The sequence below is a fragment of the Salvia hispanica genome, chromosome 6 (genome assembly GCF_029641045.1).
Source record: "Salvia hispanica isolate PSC_SH4W2 chromosome 6, Shi_PSC_v1, whole genome shotgun sequence".
Classification (NCBI taxonomy): Eukaryota; Viridiplantae; Streptophyta; class Magnoliopsida; order Lamiales; family Lamiaceae; genus Salvia; species Salvia hispanica.
This window is the reverse complement of record NC_142697.1, coordinates 30,091,231-30,114,541: the sequence shown is the minus strand read 5'-3', so window position 1 is coordinate 30,114,541 and position 23,311 is coordinate 30,091,231. Positions and strand designations below refer to the sequence as shown.

Here is a 23,311-nt window from a genome sequence, read left to right as displayed (position 1 = left end):
TGTGGACAGAGATAAAAAGCGAAAAAAATGATTGGATATTATTATTGACTCAAATAAAATGACACATTTCTTTGCTTGTATGAATTTTAGGAGTTATTGATCATTGTGTTTAATTGTAGAGAGAAAAGATAGGTGTAAATATTAAAATTGAGAGAGGATAAAAAAAGAATATTTTAATAAGAGTGAGAAAAAGTGATTGAGTGTATTAACTGGGGAGAGAAAGTTATCAAAAATAGGAATTGTGTTATTTTATTTGGGACATAAAAAGAAAAACGTGTCATCTTAAACGGAACGTAGGGAATAGTAAAGAATGAAACTCATTTGTAGAAACTGAGCATAAATGAAATGGTCTAATTTTTATGAACATGCCAAAACTGAAAAATAAGACTAATGGATATGGATGGAAGGATTATATTAGAATTAATATGACATATTCAACTCAATTCTTATAATTGGTATTAATAATTTATTTTACAATTTTCCCATTCTTTTATAATTGCGACATTGAATTTCAAAAAGCGTTCTATAGAGTCGGAGCTAGGGACGAAATAAATTCATTATTTTAATGATGCTTCACAATAAATATGAACAGAGTCGGAACCAGGAACGAAACTGATACGATCACAAAACTTATGTGCCACGTCAGCTGGAGCAGAAACGAGAGAGAAGGAAAGTTGAGGGGTCTAAATGCAAATGAGAGAGAATGAAAACAGATTGGGTATAAATGCAGAGACTCTCATCTTTAATAAGTCATGAAAAATGTGTGTTGTGTGCGCTGAGCGCTTGGGCTGAGGATCGTGGATCCGAAGCATTCCTACCAGTTCTTCTATCGTTAATCTTTCGTTCTAGTATCTCAATTCCTTTTGTAGTTGTGTGTAAACATTCTATTCCAACAATTATCAATACATTTCTTATCTAGATCTTTCCTATTTGAGTTTGCATATTTGATTTTGGATTAAGTTGCATCAAATCATGGAGGTGATCATCGATTGGAGCTCTTCTTGTGGTTTGGTCTCTGATAGCAGAAAAAGGATGCAACAAATGGTATCCAGAGCTAACGTTCCTCGGACAATGATGTCGGCGACGCGATTGACGGAGCCGGAGAAGAAAGAGTTGGATTGGGAGAGTCGACGGGAGCAGAAGACTCTGGAATCACAGCAATTCGAGGCTCGACGGGAGAAATGGAGGCTGGAATTTCAGCAGCTACTCCGAAATTTCATCTCGGAGTCAGGTGGAGAAGTTGCAGAGGGTAAGGAATTATCATGCGTGCAGGAAGAAGATCAGCAAATCGACAATGTGGAATTCCAGAACTCTTCTGATTTCGATGGACGCGAGCCTTCCAAAGTTGCCAACGACGGTGTTGAGCACCTTATAAGTGTGAGACATGAAGAGATTGATATGGAATTGGAGTTCGGTAAGCTTGAATCGCATGAGAAAGGAGAGCCTATTGGGGAGTTGTTATTGAGCTGCAACAGCACTGATCATGATCCATTGGAGGTAGCACTGACTCCATGGCAGATAACAGAGGAGCTAGAGCTATCCATGCCTCTGCCTCACAACAGGAACTCAATGGAGATGAAGAAGGACATGGAACTAGAGCAGAATCAACTCAAGCAAACTGAATGTCTATCTCATGCTCGACAAAATGCCTCACTGAGGGAGCTGTATGTGGTTTTACCTATCTCAGCCTGTTATAGCTTGTCACTGTCGTGGCTGCTCAATTGGTTTCCGAGGCCTATGGTGAAGCTGAAATTCATGGCTCAACATGATGAAGAGATGGATAAGGAGGGCAATGTGCAATGGGTATTGGCTAAGGCCGGGAAGGACCGGATTTATGTGGTAGTATTGGAGGTGTTAGGTTGGTTATGTGATGGAGAATATGATGCTTATGCTCTCTCTAAGCTCCAAGAGTTGACAATGACCGGTGTTCTATGGTGTGATCGTGATACACAAAGTAGTTTTGTGAGATTGGAGGAATGGGAAAATGATAAATATGAAATGAAATTAGGAATTGCTAAGGATAGTGTTGATAATATAACTGTCCATTGGAAGACATTGCCAAATTTGAGAGATGATCTCAGGGAGTTAGTGGAATTGAAGGAAGAGAATGAGGTTTTTGAAACTTGTGATTTGGTGGATGTGTCTCTGTTCCATCTTGTGAAAGAAGACCTGAATTTTTGTGAAAGAGAAATTGGAAATTCCAAGAGCTCTTCTGCATTTTGATGTTGATGTGAAGGAATCTTTTGATGTTAATCCTGCAACATTAGTTGACAAGGAGGAGACTTATTATGCCAGTTGTAGTGCAAGTTTGGCAGTCAAGATTATGTTGATTTTAGCCTTCAATAGCAACAATTACCTTTCATTGAAGTGGTTGTCTGTTTTATCTACAAAGCCCACAGTGAAGATGAAGCTCATGGATGTTCCAGTTTTTGATAGTTGTAAGGTCTTGAAAAGTGGTGGCATGACTAGAGGTACTCACATGCATAATCAGCAAGGTGAAGTGATGGGGAAGGATCTGCCGAAGGTGCCAAGAGGAACCTTTACAGATAAGGGGGCTGGTGCTTATGAAATTGCAGATGACAGGAAGGGACAAAACTCACCTCCCATGTTTATTTGTCCAATCTATGAGATTAAGCTGGTGGATCATATTATCATTGCTTCGGGCCAGGCACATCATGATGATAGCAACAACGAAAAATGGTTGGATGGAAGTTTCAAGAGATGTCCCTGGGCCATGGCTGCAGATGAGGTGGGTGTACAGGCTGTTGTCAAGTTGAGTAAATCCTTGTGTTTTTGGATGACAAGGGCCCTTGGTTATTTTTCATGGTGTCTTGGTAGTAGTGGTCTAGTTGCATTCGCTCATCCTATGTTTGATCCAATGAAATTGGTTGTGGATTGTGATTCAAAAGGCTTGAGGAAGTCGTCAGTTGTGCAGAGTCATTATCTTCATTGGAGTGGCTGCTCCTCTGATTTCCTAAAGCCAATAGTAAAGATGAAGCTGCAGGAAGATGAAGGTCAAGAAGTTTGGTTCTATGATTCCTTGAGGACAAGGAATCTTATGGGGGGAGTATTGATACGATCACAAAACTTATGTGCCACGTCAGCTAGAGCAGAAACGAGAGAGAAGGAAAGTTGAGGGGTCTAAATGCAAATGAGAGAGAATGAAAACAGATTGGGTATAAATGCAGAGACTCTCATCTTTAATAAGTCATGAAAAATGTGTGTTGTGTGCGCTGAGCGCTTGGGCTGAGGATCGTGGATCCGAAGCATTCCTACCAGTTCTCGTTAATCTTTCGTTCTAGTATCTCAATTCCTTTTGTAGTTGTGTGTAAACATTCTATTCCAACAATTATCAATACATTTCTTATCTAGATCTTTCCTATTTGAGTTTGCATATTTGATTTTGGATTAAGTTGCATCAAATCATGGAGGTGATCATCGATTGGAGCTCTTCTTGTGGTTTGGTCTCTGATAGCAGAAAAAGGATGCAACAGAAACTACATGAGATGCACAAGGGCCAAATGCCCCACTTCCTAAAAAATATTTATTTATACTTATTTGATCATTATTTTTTAAATTTCTTTTTGTAACACCCCAATTCTTTGACATCTTAGCGATTATCCGAAGGACGTTCAATGGCTAGACAAACTTTTTATGAGATAAACTTTAAGACAACTAAAGAGCTCGTTTAGAACAAAAGAACTTAGGTCATACCCCTCCGTCTAAATGTGAAGAAAAGTGAGTTGAAAAAGTTAGCGGAATGAGGATCTCACACTGTATATTTGTTTTATAATAGAATATGAATGGAAAGAATCAGTAGAATGAGTCTATTTACCAAAAATATAATAAAACAAAGTGGATAACTTTTATGCACCGTCCAAAATAGAAAAAATAAAGTGGACCAACATTTCCCAGACAATGCATGTAAATAAATAATGGATCAAGAACATGAAAATAGGAGTACAAAAAAAATATGTACACAGATTTCCGGCCTCTTCTTAGCAACCCAAAATGTCTTTTTCTTCGGCCCACTCGAAACTCAGCCCAGTAGCTTGAGGATCAGCCACGGCCTCTACCCAAGACCCACAGCCTATTCTTCTCTTCATCCCTTTAAGGCTTTCTATGTTCAAACAAGGAAGTGCTCAATGAAGATAGTATCAGTCACCTTTTTACATTTTAAGCCATGAACAAGAAGAAATGCTTTAGAAAAAAGGAAGTCAAAGACCTCATAAATAACATAATCAGTAGTAGCAACTACAAATTGAACAAAAATTGCAGATTTTCCTCAAGCTGTGGTTTCCAAATTCTAAAGATAAGTATAATTTCAAACCATTAGTCTCCCCCACTCTAGGTATAATCTCATCCATTCATTATACAAATCTAGTTGTCCATTTCCTTTTTGATACAAATCCACATAAGAAAAGTGGTTTCAGTTCTCTTTTTACATCGATGTGATGTGATGTGAGACAGTTTAGTTTCACTTGTCAACACTTTATTCTTTATCTTCCTTTATTATTTTTTCGTTTAAAGGCTTGTCAATATTTTATTCTTTATCTTCCTTTTACCTTTAGGCTCGTCAATATTTTATTCTTTATCTTCCTTTATTATTTTTTCATTTAACCTTTAAACATTAGGACCCGTTCACTTTCCCTTTTAGCAAATGCCCAGAATTAATTCTTGGCCAGATTTCAAATGGTATGGCCCACCTATTTTGAATTATATCCATGCGTTCAGTATCCAAGAATTAAGATCCATAAGTAAAAGTGAGAATTCTTTTTTTCCAGTAAGAGGACGAAAAAAACCTCCAAATATTTCATAATGAGCCATACCCTTCAACCTCCAAAAGCTGTGGCAAACGAAAAAATAAGTCCGTCATTTTCATTTTCATCTCAAATTTTAGGTATTTTACAGGCACCTCCATATCTACAGCTTCCACCTCTACTTCCTGCTTCCACCTCTACTTCCTCCTCCGTTGTAGCCGCCTCCGCGGGTGCTTCTCTACACAGATGGGGGAAACGAAACTTGAACGGAGCCCGCTGCCTCGCTCTGGCCCTAACGCTCACCTGGATCAAAGATTAGAGCCGTTTTTTTTTCATTTGAATAAGTGAAGGCAATCTCGCAGCCGCCTGCTCCGGAGTCTTGTTTCGATTTCTCCTCTGTTTCGAAGCCCTATGCAGCGGCTGCCCCGCACTTTCAGAGAAATCCGCTGCCGCGGTATCAGAAACCAACGGCGGTGTACCGGTGCATCTCCGGTCATCGGATTTCCCATCCCCGCCACTGCCGCGGTGAGAAACTACACCGCCACTGCCGCCGTAAGGTGTCCTGAAATTCTCGATTTGGAGGGGAATCTAAAAATTTGGGGGCAAAAATGTCTTTTAGGTGTCCAAGTCCCTCAATTCTGGTCTCCCAAGAATTAAAAACAACCCATTTGCCAAGATTTATTTCAAGATCATTTCTGATGAACAGTTGCGGGCTGAGCCCCATATCTTGGGCTTGCCAGAAATTTAACACACAAACTAAACAATAGAATTTAATCAGATATGGACCCAAATCTAGCCATATCTGATAAACTGAACATGCCCTTAATTTCTTAAATCTCGTGCCTAAAGAAATGCATCAATTAATTAAACATTCATTCATCCTTGATCAGCAAGATGACGTTCATTATGAGTTCCACAATCACAAACTCACATTAGTCTCATCAGCATCATTTCAAGAAGAAAATGAAGAAGAAGACGACCATGATGATGAGAAAGACTATTCTTGTAGAAAATCGGAGCTAATATGTAATGAGTGCATTACTCCGATAATTGTGAAACAAACATCATCATCTTCTTCTTCTTCTTCGTCTTCTTGTTCAGGTAGTGGTAGTAGTAAAGATAACTACTACTACTACTACATGAGATGTAGCATGAGATTATGCAAATACTATCTTCACTTGGCGTGCTTCCAATGGCCAACTCAGATCTCTTCTGTTCCTCACATCCACAAACATGATCACAACTTCTCCTTCAGTTCGGTGACAAACTTAAACCATGGGATAGGTCGTATTGCAGCGTTTGACTTAAATGTACGAATGGTCTGTATTTTGCCTGTACAAATTGCAATAGCTTCAAAGTAGATATAAAATGCGCTTCAATGCCGGAAACCATATATCACGTAGCTCACCCTCCACACCCCCTCAACCTTCTCCCCAGAGTAGTTACTTTCATACGAGGTCCCAATCTATGTGATGGCTGTAATAGTCTCGCTGGAATGATAATTATAGGTATGCATGCCGCAGCTGTGATTTCAGCGTGCACTTTGAATGACCGTTGCTGCCGGCATTAACCACCAGCCTTAAATGGGACAAGCACCACCCGTTGCTTTTGACTCACGACGCCACTCTAAACTGTCCTGGTGATTTCTACTGCAATAATTGCGAGAAAGAAATGAATCCCAAAATGTGGATGTATCACTGCCGCAGCTGCGATATATCCTTCCATCCGCGCTGCATTGAAACAACATCCGGCTTGCTTAGAAACATCAAGTTTGGTCAAAAATATGTGATCGCCGGAGCTCACTGCCACACTCTCACCTTTCAACTTCTCACTACAAAACGCCGTTGCGACGTTTGTGTTGAGGATAGGTATGAAAGGGGGGCAAGAGGAGCTGCACCCACAAAGAAGAACAGGCCTCACTACAAAAAGAACTCACACACCCTCCTTATGCCTAGGTCTGGGGAAAAAGAGTGAAATAGCGAAATACCGTCCTTATCGTATTGAAAAAATATCGAGCATCGTGTGTGTGAAAGCATCCCTCACAATCACTGCACATAATCTCACACACACTGCACACATTCTTACACACACATTGCACACATTCTTTATTTGCATACGAACGATAAGAATAAATAATCCAAATTTACAACTTAGTATTGAGCATTGAACTATTACTTGATGTTCGTTTAATTATTGAATTAACTTTGTGCATTTTTTATGCGTTATGCTCGATTGTGTGCTGCTTAGCATGTTGAGGTCGAGCATCGTGCTTTCAAGCATTGCCTGGTTAAGCATCAAGCATAAGCAGCATTAGGCGGTAGTGTCGTAGATGGTGTGTCCATAGCCGCTGCATGACCAAGAAATTACTCTTCCAGCAGCAGCGGTCAACATCTTCGGGTTTAGGCCCAAATGAGACATAAGGAGCTCAATTACCCGTCGTCTCGTCGCTTGCCTTTACCCTTTTGGCGCCCTAGTTTCAACCAGGCAGCGAAACCGGAATTTTCTGCATTTTTCAGAATTTAAAAATAATGATGTACCCTTAAAATTAAGTGTAGAATTAATTTTGAAAATAAAGAAAACAATAGTAATTAATGTGAAGAAGCCTAATTCTTCTTTAGTACAAAATGAGCGCCGCTGCTACTTATTCTTCTTCACGAATCTGCCATCAGAAATCACCATCGAAATCCTCTAGCGCCTCCCTCTCAGAAGCACTGCGTTAAGCAAGTGCGTTTGCAAACCATGGCTCAATCTGCTCGATTCCTACGATTTCAAATTAAAAACCCCACCCGCTCTAGCTCTCTTGCAGCAGATGAACTCAACTCGATGCTCAATTTTCGAATTTGAAGACGAAGACGGAGCCGGTCTAGAGAGCCATGACCTTCACTATATTCCGCTCACAGATTTCGATATCCCTCACGAAAACTCAGAACCACTGGCAGCTATATATGGCTGCAAATGGATTGCTTCTTCTATGAGTTTGGGCATTCTAAAATTCGTCTTTTTATATGCAATCCGATCACTCGTCAATATATGGAGCTCTGGGGCCTGAGGAATACATCTATGATGAATTGATGATGATGGTGATGTTTTGTTTAGCATTGGATTTGGAATGAGCAAAATAAGTGGGCAATATAAAGTTGTGTGCAGTGTGTGTGCGCTGTGTGTGTAAATGTGTGCAGTGTGTGTGCAGTGTGTGTGCAGTGTGTGTGCGCTGTGTGTGTAAATGTGTGCAGTGTGTGTGTGTGAATCTGTGTGAGTAAGTAAGAATGTGTGCAGTGTGTGAGAATGTGTGCAGTGTGTGTGCACTGTGTGTTCTAAAATCTCCCCACTTAAAGATCATGGCCAATCCAACAGCTTGGGAAACTTAGACTGTTAAAGCTTCTCCCTTCACATTCTTTGAATTCTAGTACAATTTGCTTCCTCTTCGCATTTGGGACCAATGCTCCCTGCCAATTAAGTAGAACGTGTGCATACGACACACATGGGAAAACTCTTCCTTTATAACAAAAGCACAAATAAACAATGAATGTGTAGTGTTATGCAAGTGGAATACATAAACACAGCATGTTAACGAACTTGGAAATCTATGTTGGGAAAATAAGAAGCATTGAAGAAACGTTGGAAAAAGGGTGAAGCATGGAAGAAGATTTGAGTCCCCAAATTAGATAATTAATCATGTCTTATTCCAATGAATGTCTTGTTCCAAGAATGTATTTATTGTAGTATTTCAAAGGTCTCCAACATCCCTATAAATACATGGATGTTGGATACCATTTTATCAACTCATGCAATACAATCAATAGCTTTCTAATATTCTCTTCTTCTCAAATATGTCGACTGAACCATTTAACATGGTATCAGAGTGGGTTTGGACTCAGATAAGATATCATCATCGTCCTTGATACCTTTCTCGGCCCTTTCCCGTTTTTCCTTTATTTTTTCTTTTTCCGCAATACCTGTAAGAAGCAAGCCAAATGTCAGAAGACAACATAATAACCGAAACCTCAGATACATCCATGGCAGACGAATTTGCCCGGCAGTTTGCCAATTTTATGCGCAATAGTTTTGCGACAAATCAATCAAAACCACCAGAAACCGCTGCCGTGTCTTACAGAATTGACACGCAGCCCCTCCACATCGGTGGTAACAAGCTGAATGGAGAAAATTACTCTCTTTGGTCCGTGCTCATGAAGACAGCAATAAGCGGTCGGGGTATGGTCTCTCACGTTACCGGAGTGCCTCCTTCCCCACCGCGAACCAATCCAACCTTCATACAGTGGCAACAAGCTGACCACTGTGTGTTCACGTGGTTGATACAGAACATCGAGCCTCGACTGGTTAGTCGTATCTCACAACATCCAACAGCTAAGCATATCTGGGATGCTTTGGCTGTTACATATGGAAGCGGAGGAGATAAAATCCAGGTGTATGACCTCCAATTCAAGGCAACCACACTGAGGCAGGGAAGCAAAACATTAGACGAGATATGGGGCATGCTTACTGAATTATGGATTGCGATAGATCAGAAACAGAGAAATCCAATGATATATCCAGAAGATATGGAGATTCACGACAAGTTCATACAAGATCAGAGATTATGCCAGTTCGTGTATGCGATTGATAGCAAATACGAGACAACCAAGAGAGAAATATTGAAAATGGACCCATTTCCCTCGGTTGATTACGCGTATAATCTGGTGCAACAAGAGGAAACGCGCCTCCAAGTTTTACAGGGGGCAAACAACAACGGAGGAGTTGCCGCTGACGGAATCGGGGCGGGCCTCGCTGTCCGAGGGTGGCAGAACCAGGCTAGCAGTTCTCGGGGTGGCGGTCGCGGTGGCTCCGGCAGAAACCGACGGAGTGAAGAGGAAGACAAATCGAAATTGATATGTTCCTACTGCAAACGGAAGAGACATACGAAAGAATCATGCTTTGAAATCGTTGGATATCCGGATTGGTGGGAGGAAAAGCACGGCAAGCCACCACCACCGCGGGCACCCTTGAGCCGTGGCGGTCACGCCGCCGCAGTTGTCGGAGCAGACAGAATCGCCACCATCCTCAGCAGTCAAGAGCAGGCCAGCACTGCTACCCAACCGGCGAATAGGACCACCGGCGACGCCACAATCCAGCCCCCAAACAAGACCGGGGCGGCTAATTTTGTCGCCGGAGGGAGTGGGAGCATAATTGGAGATTGGAGTGAAGAATTGGAGAATGGGGGAGGAGCGGCGACGTTCTTAGGTTCAGGTACATTAGGTTTTGGGGGTTCTTTAATTAGAGACCCCCAAACCTTTCAAAAAACACAAAAAACCCCCCACCAACATCACAAACCTCATCTCAACCCCACAAAATTCAAAAATCTCATTAAAGCCCCAATTTTGTGCCAAAATCAATTTCAGCCTCTTGAACAACACGGAATTGCGTGTATGGTGTCTAGTGATCAAGAAAAAAATGATAGATGGATATTTGACTGTGGGGCAACCGATACAATAACCTATGATGCCTCAGATCTCATCGAACTTCATAAACCTCACAAATCCCATATTCAGACTGCCAATGGGGAATTTACAGTTGTTGAGGGGGCTGGGACTGTTAACATATCACCTACTCTGCAATTGTCAAATTGTCTCTATATTCCTTCGATGTCTCATAAGTTATTGTCCATTAGTCATGTCACAAAGGAGTTGAATTGTACGTTACTAATGCAACCCCAATTCCGTTTGTTGCAGGATATCCGCACCGGGGAGATAATTGGGCGTGGCACTGAACGTGATGGACTTTACTACGTGGATGAAATAGCTCAAAAAGGAACTGCCATGCTAACTCACGGGTCGGCAGATCGGAAAGCTTGGCTTTGGCATCGGCGCTTGGGTCATCCTTCTATCGGTTACTTAAAACTGTTATTTCCTAGTATTATTCCTAAGCATGACATGTATTGTGAAACTTGTTTTCTATCCAAAAGTCATCGAAACTCTTATCCTTTAAACAATACTCGTGTTGAAACCATATTTTCCTTGGTGCATTCTGATGTTTGGGGCCCCGCACCAGTTATTGGGGGACAAGGTCTTCGATATTGTTTAGTTTTTGTTGATGATTGCACTCGCATGACCTGGGTATATTTTATGAAGCATAAATCTGAAGTTTTCTCACACTTTACTCATTTTTACCACCTTATCCAAACTCAGTTCCAAAAAAACATTCAGATACTTCGATCAGATAACGGGAGGGAATTCGTTAATTCTAGCATGAAGCAATTTTTTCAAGAAAAAGGTCTTATACACCAAACCACTTGTGCTTACACTCCTGAACAAAATGGCGTTGCCGAAAGAAAAAATCGATCCCTTCTCGAAATGACCCGTTCTATGCTCATAGAATCCCAAGCCCCAAACCATTTCTGGCCAGAAGCCATTGCCACCTCAGCCTACCTTTTAAACCGACTACCCGCAAGTATTCTCAAACACAAAACCCCTCTGCAAATCTTGTCCACCCTAACAAAGATACCCCCGCCCTTGACATTAGAACCTCGAGTTTTCGGATGCTCAGTGTTTGTCCATATCCCAAAACACGAAAGAACTAAATTATCCCCGTGTGCTATTAAATGCGTTTTTGTTGGATATGGGGTCAATCAAAAGGGGTATAGGTGTTTTGATCCAAAGTCAAACCGTATGTTCGTTACAATGAACTGCAACTTTCTTGAAACAGAGTACTTTTTCACCCATCTTAGCGGTCAGGGGGAGAATAATGTTAGAAATAACAATGACATGGACCCGTTAAGTTGGATGACAATGCCAATGCCAACACCAAGCAATCCTGAGACAAACCCAACAGAGAAAGCAGTAAGCAATTCCGCTGAGCAACTCACTGATGTGGTAGAGTCTATCATAGAAGGTGACATCGCTCCAACTACTTCTCCGTTGAGGATATCCAATGTAAGTACTCTTGTGGATACAGATAATTGTTTGGCTAACATTGTGAATACAGAAGAGATCGATAATCCAACTGAGGCTACAGAAGGGGGAAATGAGGACAACGAGGTCGAAGGAATTGATCCTGACAATGGGAGATACATACTCCCACCAAGGCCTAACAGAGGAGTTCCGCCAAAAAGATACACACCGGAAAAGATTGGCAGGAAAAAACGCTACTCTATTGTGAACCTAGCAAAAGGCCATTTATCAGAAATGGCTCGGGCTTTCGAGAATGCACTATATGAGGAAGAAGAGATACCACAGACATGGGAGGAAGCTATGAAACACAAAAATTGGAGGGAAGCAATGAAGAAAGAAATAGATGCACTAATTCGAAACTGCACTTGGGAGAAATGTGTTCTGCCAGGAGGAAAACGACCAGTTGGCTGTCGATGGGTTTTCACTATCAAAAGAAGACCCAATGGCTCAATAGAAAGGTACAAGGCACGACTTGTTGCGAAAGGCTACACTCAGACATATGGAGTGGACTATTCAGAGACATTCTCTCCAGTAGCCAAGATGGACACTGTTCGGGTATTACTATCCATTGCTGCTAATAGGGATTGGCCATTGCATCAGTTCGATGTAACGAATGCCTTCCTTCATGGTGAATTGAAGAAGGAAGAAGAAGTATATATGGAGGCGCCTCCAGGTTTTGCAGCAGATTTCAAAGCAGGAGAAGGGTGTCGATTGAAAAAGACCTTGTATGGATTAAAACAATCTCCAAGGGTGTGGTTTGGAAAGTTTGCCGGTGCAATGATTAGATATGGATATACACAGAGTAATTCAGACCATACTCTATTTTTCAAGAAGCAAGGAGATAAAATCACGTGCTTAATCATATACGTTGATGATATGATTATTACAGGAGATGATCTAGAAGAAATTGAGAGCTTGAAGAAAAGTCTATTTCAAGAATTTGAGATGAAGAACTTGGGTGACCTCAAGTATTTCCTTGGAATTGAAGTGCTAAGGTCAACTAAAGGAATTTTTCTTCGACAGAGAAAATATATTTTGGATATTCTAGCAGAAACTGGTCTACTGGAATGTAAACCAGTGATCACTCCTATGGCAGTCAATCATGGGTTGCAAATCAAACAAGATGCTGAGTTGACCGATCGAAGTCAATATCAGCGACTAGTCGGAAAACTTATATACCTTTCGCACACTAGGCCAGATATTACTTATGCGGTGGGAATCGTTAGTCAGTTCATGCATAAGCCACAAACAGACCATATGGAGGCAACACTTAGGATTTGTCGGTATTTGAAAGGAACTTTGGGGCATGGAGTGTTGTTCTCAAAAAACGGACATCTTGAAATTCATGGATACACTGATGCTGATTGGGCAGGAAATCCAAATGATAGAAAATCCACAGCAGGCTACTTTACCTTTGTTGGAGGTAACTTGGTAACATGGAAGAGCAAGAAACAGAAGGTGGTGGCTCTCTCGAGTGCCGAAGCAGAATTTCGTGGGATTAAAAGTGGGTTGACTGAGATATTATGGCTAAGAAGGTTGATGACAGAGATCAATTTCTCACCGAGCAAGTGCCAGTTGTATTGTGATAACAAAGCAGCTATAAGTATCTCACAAAACCCAGTTCAACATGATCGAACTAAGCATGTGGAGGTGGACAGACACTTCATCAAAGAAAATATTGATAACGGTATTGTTGAGCTTCCCTTTGTCCGTTCAGAAGATCAGCTTGCTGATATTTTGACTAAGGCAGTCGAATCAAAGAGTTTTGAAGGTGTACTTTCCAAATTGAGTATTGGAAACCCCACTACTCAATTTGAGGAGGAGTGTTGGGAAAATAAGAAGCATTGAAGAAACGTTGGAAAAAGGGTGAAGCATGGAAGAAGATTTGAGTCCCCAAATTAGATAATTAATCATGTCTTATTCCAATGAATGTCTTGTTCCAAGAATGTATTTATTGTAGTATTTCAAAGGTCTCTAACATCCCTATAAATACATGGATGTTGGATACCATTTTATCAACTCATGCAATACAATCAATAGCTTTCTAATATTCTCTTCTTCTCAAATATGTCGACTGAACCATTTAACAATCTATATACACTACTTTATATGACCACAAGCAAGAAAAATACCCGGTAATTTCGGTATGTAGATGCTGAATTCCTTTGGAACAAAGCATATGAGAATTTCACCAATAGTCTCCACAATTACATTCACCACCCTCAATGTGGTGAAAACGATTACTATCACGTAAGATGATCGATCTTCCCGTGATCTTCGATATGAGTTTCATAACAATGTGGCAGTCCTCACAGCTGCGTAAGTTCTTGAAAATACGAACAGGCCTTCCACTTGGTGTCTTCATAATCCCATAAGCAACAGCTTACGTTTCACTATGTTATTTGATTGAATGATGCTTTTCTTCTTCTTCCACATTATACGGCACCAATTTAGTAAACGAAACATATCCATTTTCTTTCATTCTAACATACAACTCTTCCAAGAAAGAGCATATGCTTTCACTCTCAGAATGAGTGAAGTCTCCAGCAGAAAATTTGTGAGTATTGTTTGACACTTCAACGCAGCTATATCCAATCGTTTTTATAACACCCGAATACCTCATTTTTAACCGAATCCTCTCGGCATCTTCCCATCGACCTGAAGAAACATACAAATTAGCATGAAGAACATAAACTGAAGAGTTCCATGGATCAATTAATAACAGCATCTCAGCAGCTTTTGTCCCCCAATTTTATAGTTCTATGTCTCTTGCTAGCACCAAGGAGAGATCTCCATATATTCACATGTGGCTCAAAAGGCATGCTTTTTATTAGGTCATAAGCTTCGTCTAGGCGCCCAGCTCGCCCTAGAAGATCAATCAAACAGGAATAGTGCATTAGATCTGCCACTATGCCGTGATCTTCGGTCATGGAATAGAAGTAATGTTTTCCTTTTTCTACAAAGCCACAATGACTACAAGCCATTAAAACGCCAACCTAAACCAAACTGAGTAAATAATTTCGATCAACCCAAGTATTTAGAAAACGAAAAAAACAATATAATTAAAATTTACCATAGTAATGTCATTAGGTTTTATAGACGCTAGTTTCATTGACTCAAAAAGTTGGAGAGCTTCTTGTCCTAAGCCATGTCTTGCATAACCAACGATGAGTGTAGTCCATGATATCACATTCTTATCCTCAATTTTCTCGAAAATCTCATATGCCTCATTGATGCTTCCACACTTACAATATATGGAAACAAGAGCGTTTTCCACATTGCAGTTAGCGAATTCTCCCTGAACAACATGCCCGTGAATTTGCTTACCAAGCTCAAAAGCAACAATATCCGCTCACGCGCTTATAACACTAGCAAATGTAAATGCACTTAACATTTCCCGATCTTTCACCACCTCAGTAAACATAAGCCATGCTTCTTCATAATCTCCATTTTGATTATACCCAGCTATTATAGAGGACCACGCGATACAGTCTCTATGTGGCACTTAACATTGCCATACTATTAATATTCCTTTTAATTAGTTTATGAAATTGCAGAATGTTTTTGGAAATGGGCTGTACACAGCTAGTTTTGCTAGCCATGTGACATGATCCTTTTTGGATGTGCATCTTTCTTGATACTATTGTTTGGATATTTGTCCCTTAATTATTAGTGTAACTAAAACCTCACTCACTGTCGCTCTCTTGATGCCATTGGAGCATAGAGTAGCGGTCGAGGACCAATGCTCAATCGAGTGTCTGACCAACGAGAATTGCACAACCGAGTATTTAGCATTGAACGCTCGATTGTGTTTGTTGAGCATCAATGCTCGACAAAGCGTTTGCTTGGTACTTGAAAAGCACAGTGCTCAATTTGTTCGATGTTGAGCATTGTGTGCTCAAGCAATTAAGCATTGCACAGTTGATCAATGAGCGAAAGCAACGATAGTGGTGAGTCATAGCGGTTTATGGTGGTTGTGGTGGTACCGTGGTAGTGTCTTTAGCTTGTTGTTGAGTCGATGATGCTGCGAAGAGTGCGGTGCACGGTGGTGGATTGATGGATCCATTTGCAATGGTTGTGGTGGTGTGTTTGTAGCTCAGTGAGTATATAGAGAGCTCTGCTGCCTGAAGAATACATCTCAGTTAATTTTTATATATGTTGAGTTTCATATTTGGTGTGAGTGAAATAAGTGGGCAATATAAGGTGGTCTGTATCAATGCTAGCGCTAGATCCTACTCTCATCGTATATACACCCTTAACACATGAACATGGAGGTGCATTGAAGCCGTTCCTGCTTCCGGATTCAGAGTCTACTTAGATGGACACATTGTATGCAATGGCAATCTCCATTGGACTTTACATGATTTGATTCAATCCTTACATATTTTTGGTTTTGATGTTGAAATAGATTCTTTTAGCATCTTTTATGCTCCGGACCTCTTCAACTGTGGATGATGTGGAGTTGAATGCTTTGAGCGATTGTCTGTGTTACACATGGAACACAGACATGGAAAGATGAAATTGTCATCGAGTGATTGATGAAAGAATACCAAGTTGAGGAATCTCGGACCATAAATAAAAGTTGAGTACTGAGCATTTTGATTTGTAATGTCTTTTGGATGAAATGTCTGTTTATCCTATCAAACATTTCTAAGATCGTGACGTTTTGATGTTGGTAGACGAGCGACTCACCTACACTCTGACAAGACAAGAACAAATCGAAAAGTCGGGATATTTAAGGATCCTTTTGCGATGCATTACCTGACATTCGTCAAGATTTTCACTCCTAGCCTTTTGTCACCCAAGAGCTTCGGAATCGCTAATGGGATTTCGGCAATGTTGTTTGTTGTCTCCCCTTGAGATCATCGGTAGAAGGGTTTATCGACTCTCACGAGTGGTCTATGTATGTGAGACGTCGAGTCACTTCTATGTAATATTTTTGTGTGATGTTTGTTCTTGGTACATGAAGTCCAATCATTGGCGAAACTCATAAGATCTGTAAAATAAAAAGGTATGATTCTACTTAAAAAAAATACAAAAAGTAAAAAAAAAAAAACGAAACAGCATAAAAACTGATGTAAAAAAGCCCTAATTCATATTCACACAGCGCCGCAGCTACTTCTTCTTCTACCGGATTCCTTTTATTGCCCGCTGGTGGAAAAGCCCTAATTTGCTCACACAGCGCCGCCGCTTAATTTGCTCACACCTTATATTGCCCGCTGCTCACACCTTATATTCCCCGCTGCTCACACCCATTCCTTTTCCACCATTAATGGAGACAAATTTCTTCACAAAACTACCATCAAAACTCACCACTAACATCCTCTCATGGCTCCCTCTCCGAAGCATCTCAATCAGCAAATGCGTCTGCAAGCCATGGCTCAATCTCCTTCAATCCGACCATTTCGTCAAATCCAAACTCAAAACCTAGATGCCGGATACGAACTCAACTCAGTGCGCAATTTTCGAATTCAATGACGAAGATGATGGGAGAGCCACGCTCTTCAGCTCTATCCTCTCACCGATTTCGACATCCCTCACGGAAACTCAGCAGCGATTTACCGTGCTCGTGAAACTAATGGTTTGCTTCTTCTATACTCATTGTTAGAGCGCCATGTTTACGTATGCAATCCAATCACTCGTGAATATATCGAGCTCTGCTGCCCCGTTGATTACATCTCGATTTTGAATTTCGGATTCGGTGTGAGCAAATTAAGCGGGCAATATAAGGTGTCTGTATTAATGTGGCCGGATCTGGCTCACATTCTGTATACACCCTCGGGACAGGAACATGGAGGCACGTTGAACCCGGCCTTGCTTACGGTCGCACATTCGATTTCAATGCTTACATTGTGTGTAATGGCAACCTCCATTAGACGGTATATGATTCCGCTAAAGTTCAGATTTGTGCTTTTGATATCGAAACAGAATGTTTTAGCGTCTTCTCTCCTCCCGCGGTAGTAGATGGACTTGCTGTGGATGTTAAATTGAATGTTTATAGGGATTGCCTCTGTTTGTCTTACCTTTTGGACGGAAAAAGTTGTCATCTGGCTGATAAAAGAATACCAAGTCGAGGAATCTTGGACCATAAAGTGCGAGATTAGTATTGATTATTCAAATGGTTTTGGTGTTAATTGGAATATGAATGTTTATCCGATCAAAATTTTCGAAAATGGTGATGTTTTTATGTATTTTGATGAGATGTGCTTCCTTTACTACTCCAACAAGACAAGAACTAATCGACTAGTAGGTTTGCTTACAGTTGCAACTTCAGAGGATGACATTGCCTCTATCATGGTTTACACCCCTAGCCTTTTCTCACTCAAGAATTTTGAGGCGAGAATGTGATCTCGTTCTAGTTCATGATGTTTGTTGACAGATGTGTTTTGTCGTTATATGGTCGTGTCTATGTCGGAGGTTTCTTTATTGTGTATTGTTAAGAGCAAAGTTGATTCTCAGTTGAAACATCTATTTCTGATTCAGGCCTCCATTTGTGTGATTATTCAAATTCTTTAGTTTATAACTTCATTCAAACTTCATAACTAAATGATGAGGCAGTTTTTGTGTGCTTTTGGCATAAACAAGAGCAGCCCTCGCAGCGGCGATGATTAAGAACTTCCTGTCTGGAAAGCACAGCGAACGGGAAACTTTCTCGTTGCTGTTGACATTGGTGACTAAGTGAACTGATTTTAGTATCTTGAAGATTGACTACAAAGGAAAACAGATGAAAAAAAGTTCTCTTTTGATTAGGGCAAAACAGAGTTACACAATTGTATCTTACTTTTTCTCTTTTATTGTGATGAGTTCTAGATTTTAGTTTGTAATGGAATAGGGCTGAAGAAAGGTAATCTGAAAAAGGATTTGTTACAAGTTCTTTGAGTCACACGAATTATTCAACGAGATACAATCAAGCTAGTGAAATTAATACATTTAAACATTCAACTATCATTGTACACTCATTATAGATAGTATTCACACTCCTATTTCATGAAGTTCCCATCTTTTTGTGGCTCAAACCTCTCTCACCTAGCTCTGTTAATGCCAATCGAGCATAGATTGGTGTCTTAATCGAGTGTTTGACCACCGAGAATTGCGAACCCGAGTATTAAGCATTGAACTAATACTTGATGTTCGTCACATTTTCATCATTCTTGACCTTCTCTTTGTTGATGGGATGAGACTTAACATTGGTTTTTGCTAAATACACACTATATATTGATTTTACTGATTTTATAATAAAATGCAAGTGAAATGACTTAGTAGAATATAGAATTCACTTAATAAATATAGTAAAAGTGAAATGAGATATTTATTGGCGAACGAACATAAAAGAAAAAAAATTAGATATTTAATAGCAGACGGAGAGAATAGCTTTGAGATTCAGATTTTGATTTATATTCTTTAAATAAGAATAAAGTTGCATTTTTGCATTTAAAAATTTTAAACAAAAATTAGGCAATATTATTTACTTTTTATCACTCCGTTTTCTAAAAAGAAGTATAAAAACTAATGAGAAGAACCCTAATTCTTAATACTCAAAATATACGCAGCTGGTTCGTCTTCTCTCAGTTTCAACCAATAATGGAGGTTGATTACTTCACATATATACCATCAGAAATCACAACCGACATCCTGTCACGACTCTCTATCCGAAGCCTTGCAATCAGCAAATCCGTTTGCAAATCATGGCGCGATCTGTTCGATTTCGTCAAATCCAAAATCAAAACCCCACCCGTCCTAGTTCGATTTCACTGGGAGAATAACCCTACACGGTTCAAGATTATCGAAATTGAAGACGAAGACGAAGACGAAGCCGATCTACAGAGCCACGATCTTCACTATCATCCGCTCACAGATTTGGAGATCCCTTATGGAAGCACAGGACCAATGGCAGGTAACTCTGCTAATGCGTTGCTTCTTCTCTACTCGCTATCGATGAAAGGTATTTACATATGCAATCTGATCACTCGTGAATATACCGAGCTCAGTTACCCTGATGACTACATTCCGAATCAAGTGTTACGACTTGGATTTGGTGTGAGCAAAATAAGTGAGCAATATAAGGTGGTTTGGATCAATGCAGACGCTGGTTCTGACCCTCATTGTGTATACACCCTCGGAACAGGAACATGGAGGCGCGTTGAACCCGGAGCTGCTTCTGGTGTCATGTTCTGCGGTCAACCCATTTTATGTAATGACAACCTCCATTGGAAAGTATATGATCCGAGGAATAGCATATGGAGTTTGTGTGGTTTTGATATTGAAACTGAATGTTTTAGTATCTTCTCTTTTCCTACCCCTATGGGAGATGGATGGTGGAATTTATCTGTTTTGAGGGACTGCCTGTGTTCTTCACATTATAACGAATTCCAAGATGAAATTGTCATCTGGATGATGAAGGAATACCAAGTCGATGAATCTTGGACAATTGAGTACAAGATGAGTACTACTAGTTTGGATTCATCTGTTGGTAGGAATTATATATCAGTTGAAGCACTTAAACTTTTTAAAGATGGTGATGTTTTGATGTTGCTAGACCATTCTATTGCAGTCTACTACTCCAACAACACAAGAACTCTTCAACAAGTTAATATGTTGAAGGAAGCAGATCCAATGAAGGGTTATGCACTGATTTTCAATCCTAGTCTTCTCTCACTCAAGAGTTTCGGATTCGAGAATGTGATCTCGTTTTAGTCCATAATTTTAGTCTACATTTGTGTGTTTGTGTCGAAGATTTTTTGTTTGTGTAGTTTTCCAGTTCTAAGGCTTCTTTGTCATTTATTATTTGGGTTTGGCCTTGTGTCAAATAAAAATTATATTTTAATTTATTCATTCGAATGAATTCACATTGCGATATTATACGCATAGTTGTTGCTTACAACAGTGGAATTATCTAACACAATACATCAATCAGTTAACCATACACATACAAATTTAATAAAAGTAGTTTGAGGTTTTAATTTTGATTTATATTCTTTTATTAAGAACAAGGTTGCATTTTCGCAATTAAAACTACATTGTAGGCAATATTATTTTACTGATAAAAGGTAAATAAAATAATAGGAGTATAGAAAGGGCTAAAGAAGAGGCAAAATTCTAGGTTTAGATCGGTTGGAAAACCCATTTTGAAAAATGGGCCACTTTTTCATTATGAAAATGGGTGTTACACAATGTCAGAATGCGCAATCATAAAAATAATACAAAACAAATATTTCCTCCGCTTGTTAATAGAAGAATTTTATTTCGGCATGAAGATTAAAAATAGTGTGTTAAGTGGAATGTGAATAAAGTAAGAGAGAGTACAGTAAATTTACACTATAATCTTAATCAAATCTTAATTTTTTTCGTATAATATTATAAATTTATGATATAATTGTTAGCTAGCCTTGCCAAAAGGATGAGAATGATTTGATCACTGAAGATCATAAGGATAGCAATTGCATGCCTGTCAATGTATCCTCAGATCGCATGAATGAAGATCTCCTTGTGAGAATAAGGAAACAAAATAAATCACCGAAGGAAGAGGATGTGATTTAGCATGAATCACTCTTTGCATTAATATGTAATATTTTACTCCTAAAATAGATAGAATTTTCCCTTGTATATTTAGAAATCATCTCTATATAAAGAGATGGTCACTGCATCACATTCCATCACAATACAGAACGATATTCTATGCAAGACACTCTTTCTCTAACAATATGAAAAGCCTCAGTTTTCTTCATGGTATCAGAGCGGGATCGTCCTAATCCGGTCTCTTTTACTCCCCTTTCTTTTATATTTTATTATTCCTTATATATGGCGGATTCTACAGAATCAAACGCCACATCAAATCAGTCCTTCCTACAAAATTCTCAGATACCGGGCTTGCTGCAAAATCCACCTACCTCAGTAAAATTAACTGATGACAACTTCTTGATGTGGCAGCAATAGGTGGAAGCCACCGTGTGGGGGTATGGTCTAGAGTCATTCTTGACCGGAGAGGTATCTCCTCCATCTCAAATGATACCGGGAAGCTCTGATGGGTAGACAATAATGAATCCCGAGTATCTCTCATAGCGGCGCCAGGATCAAAGACTTGCAGCATGGCTGCTTTCCTCTCTTTTGGAGAGTGCAATGGTTCTAGTAGTTGGCCTCAAAACAACTACGGACATCTGGACAACACTGTTAAAAAAATTTTGCCAATCGATCGAAGGAGAAAGTGATGCAGTACAAGTTGCTGATTCAGACAATGAAGAAGGACTCCCTTTCCATGAAGGAGTACCTCGCAAAAATGAAATCATGCTTTGATCTTTTAGCATCAGCCCGAAGCGCAATACCAGAAGAAGACCAGATCCTACATATTCTAGCTGGTCTAGAGCACGAATACGATCCAGTGGTGGTATCCATTTCAACAAGAGTTGAACCATGGACTGTACTAGATGTTGGAGCAACACTTAAGAGCTTTGAATCACGATTGGGATCTGGAGCAAATATTTCTGGTAGTATGGAGGGATCTTAGCCCTCCTTGAATTTGGCTCAACATTCTGCCCCAAGAAGAGACAACAACGCTTTCCAACAAGCTAGAGGAGGACACAATAATATTTCAAGAGGTGGCTCAAGATCTTTTAGAGGAAGGGGAGGTCGAGTATATGGTGCTGGAATAATCATATGCCAACTTTGTGAAAAACCGGGGCAGAGTGCTAATAAATGTGGGCACAGATTTGAACAAGGATTTAACTCACAAGGCCAGCAGCTGTAGTTCAATTCCAATCCTTCAACTCATTTGGCTCAAGCTAGGCCTCAATCTGGTGGAGTTGCTCACTGTGTTGCTTGTCCTTCAGAACTGAGCTATGACGGAGCAAGCACAACTTCATGGTACCCTGACTCAGGTGCTACACATCATGTCTCTCATGATCTCAGTAAACTAAACACCAGTGCAGAGTGCAGAATATTAAGGAGGTAAAAAGCTTCTTTTAGGTGATGGTTTTGGGATGAAAATATCTCACATTGGTGAAGCACATCTAAATTCCAATTCTTCTTGCTCCAACAGAAAACTTCTACTTAAAAATGTTCTTCATGTTCCTAATATTACCAAAAATCTGCTTAGTGTGTCTCAGTTTGCAAATGACAACAAAGTATTCTTTGAATTTCACCCTTCAAATTGTTTTGTCAAGGATCAAGTGTCCAGGGAGGTCGTGCTTCAGGGAATCCTTGATAAAGGTCTTTATCATTTTCTAGTAAAGAAACCTTCAGTCCAGAAAGGGCGTATCTCCACTTCTGTTTCAAATCAAGACAAGTGTTCACCCATTGTGCTCACTTCTTCTTTGGAGTCAGCTACTATCCCTAGTTCTGTTAGCAATGTTTCTTCTGGTTCTAGTATAGCTTTATGGCACAAACGGCTAGGACATCCGGCCTTAGACAATGTTAAATCAGCTCTAAGCAGTTGTAACATTCCCTTTATATCAATGAATTCCAGTACGCTTTGCAACTCTTGTTGTTGTGTCTCTAAAGCACATAGACTTCCTTACTCTCTGTCTCAGTCCTAGTATACTACGCCTCTTCAGCTAATTCATAGTGATCTTTGGGGTCCTTCCCCTGCTATATCAAGAAATGGTTATACCTACT

At 40.0% G+C, this 23,311-nt stretch overlaps 2 protein-coding genes and 1 pseudogene across 2 annotated transcripts; 2 read left to right on the top strand and 1 right to left on the bottom strand.

Annotated features, from left to right (window-relative positions):
* Positions 1–8,776: 8,776 nt before the first annotated feature.
* Positions 8,777–13,552, top strand: LOC148923545 (uncharacterized). The gene is made up of 4 exons (XM_089061530.1): positions 8,777–10,004; positions 10,266–10,348; positions 10,487–10,643; positions 11,460–13,552. The coding sequence occupies exons 1-4, from the start codon at positions 8,777–8,779 to the stop codon at positions 13,550–13,552; spliced, it is 3,561 nt and encodes a 1,186-aa protein (XP_088917656.1).
* Positions 13,553–13,878: 326 nt separating this feature from the next.
* LOC125206554 (pentatricopeptide repeat-containing protein At4g02750-like) lies at positions 13,879–16,472 on the bottom strand (annotated as a pseudogene).
* Positions 16,473–19,285: 2,813 nt separating this feature from the next.
* Positions 19,286–20,398, top strand: LOC125206553 (F-box protein CPR1-like). Its single transcript, XM_048105800.1, has one exon. It carries the CDS (start codon positions 19,286–19,288, stop codon positions 20,396–20,398), a length of 1,113 nt encoding a protein of 370 aa, XP_047961757.1.
* Positions 20,399–23,311: the final 2,913 nt, after the last annotated feature.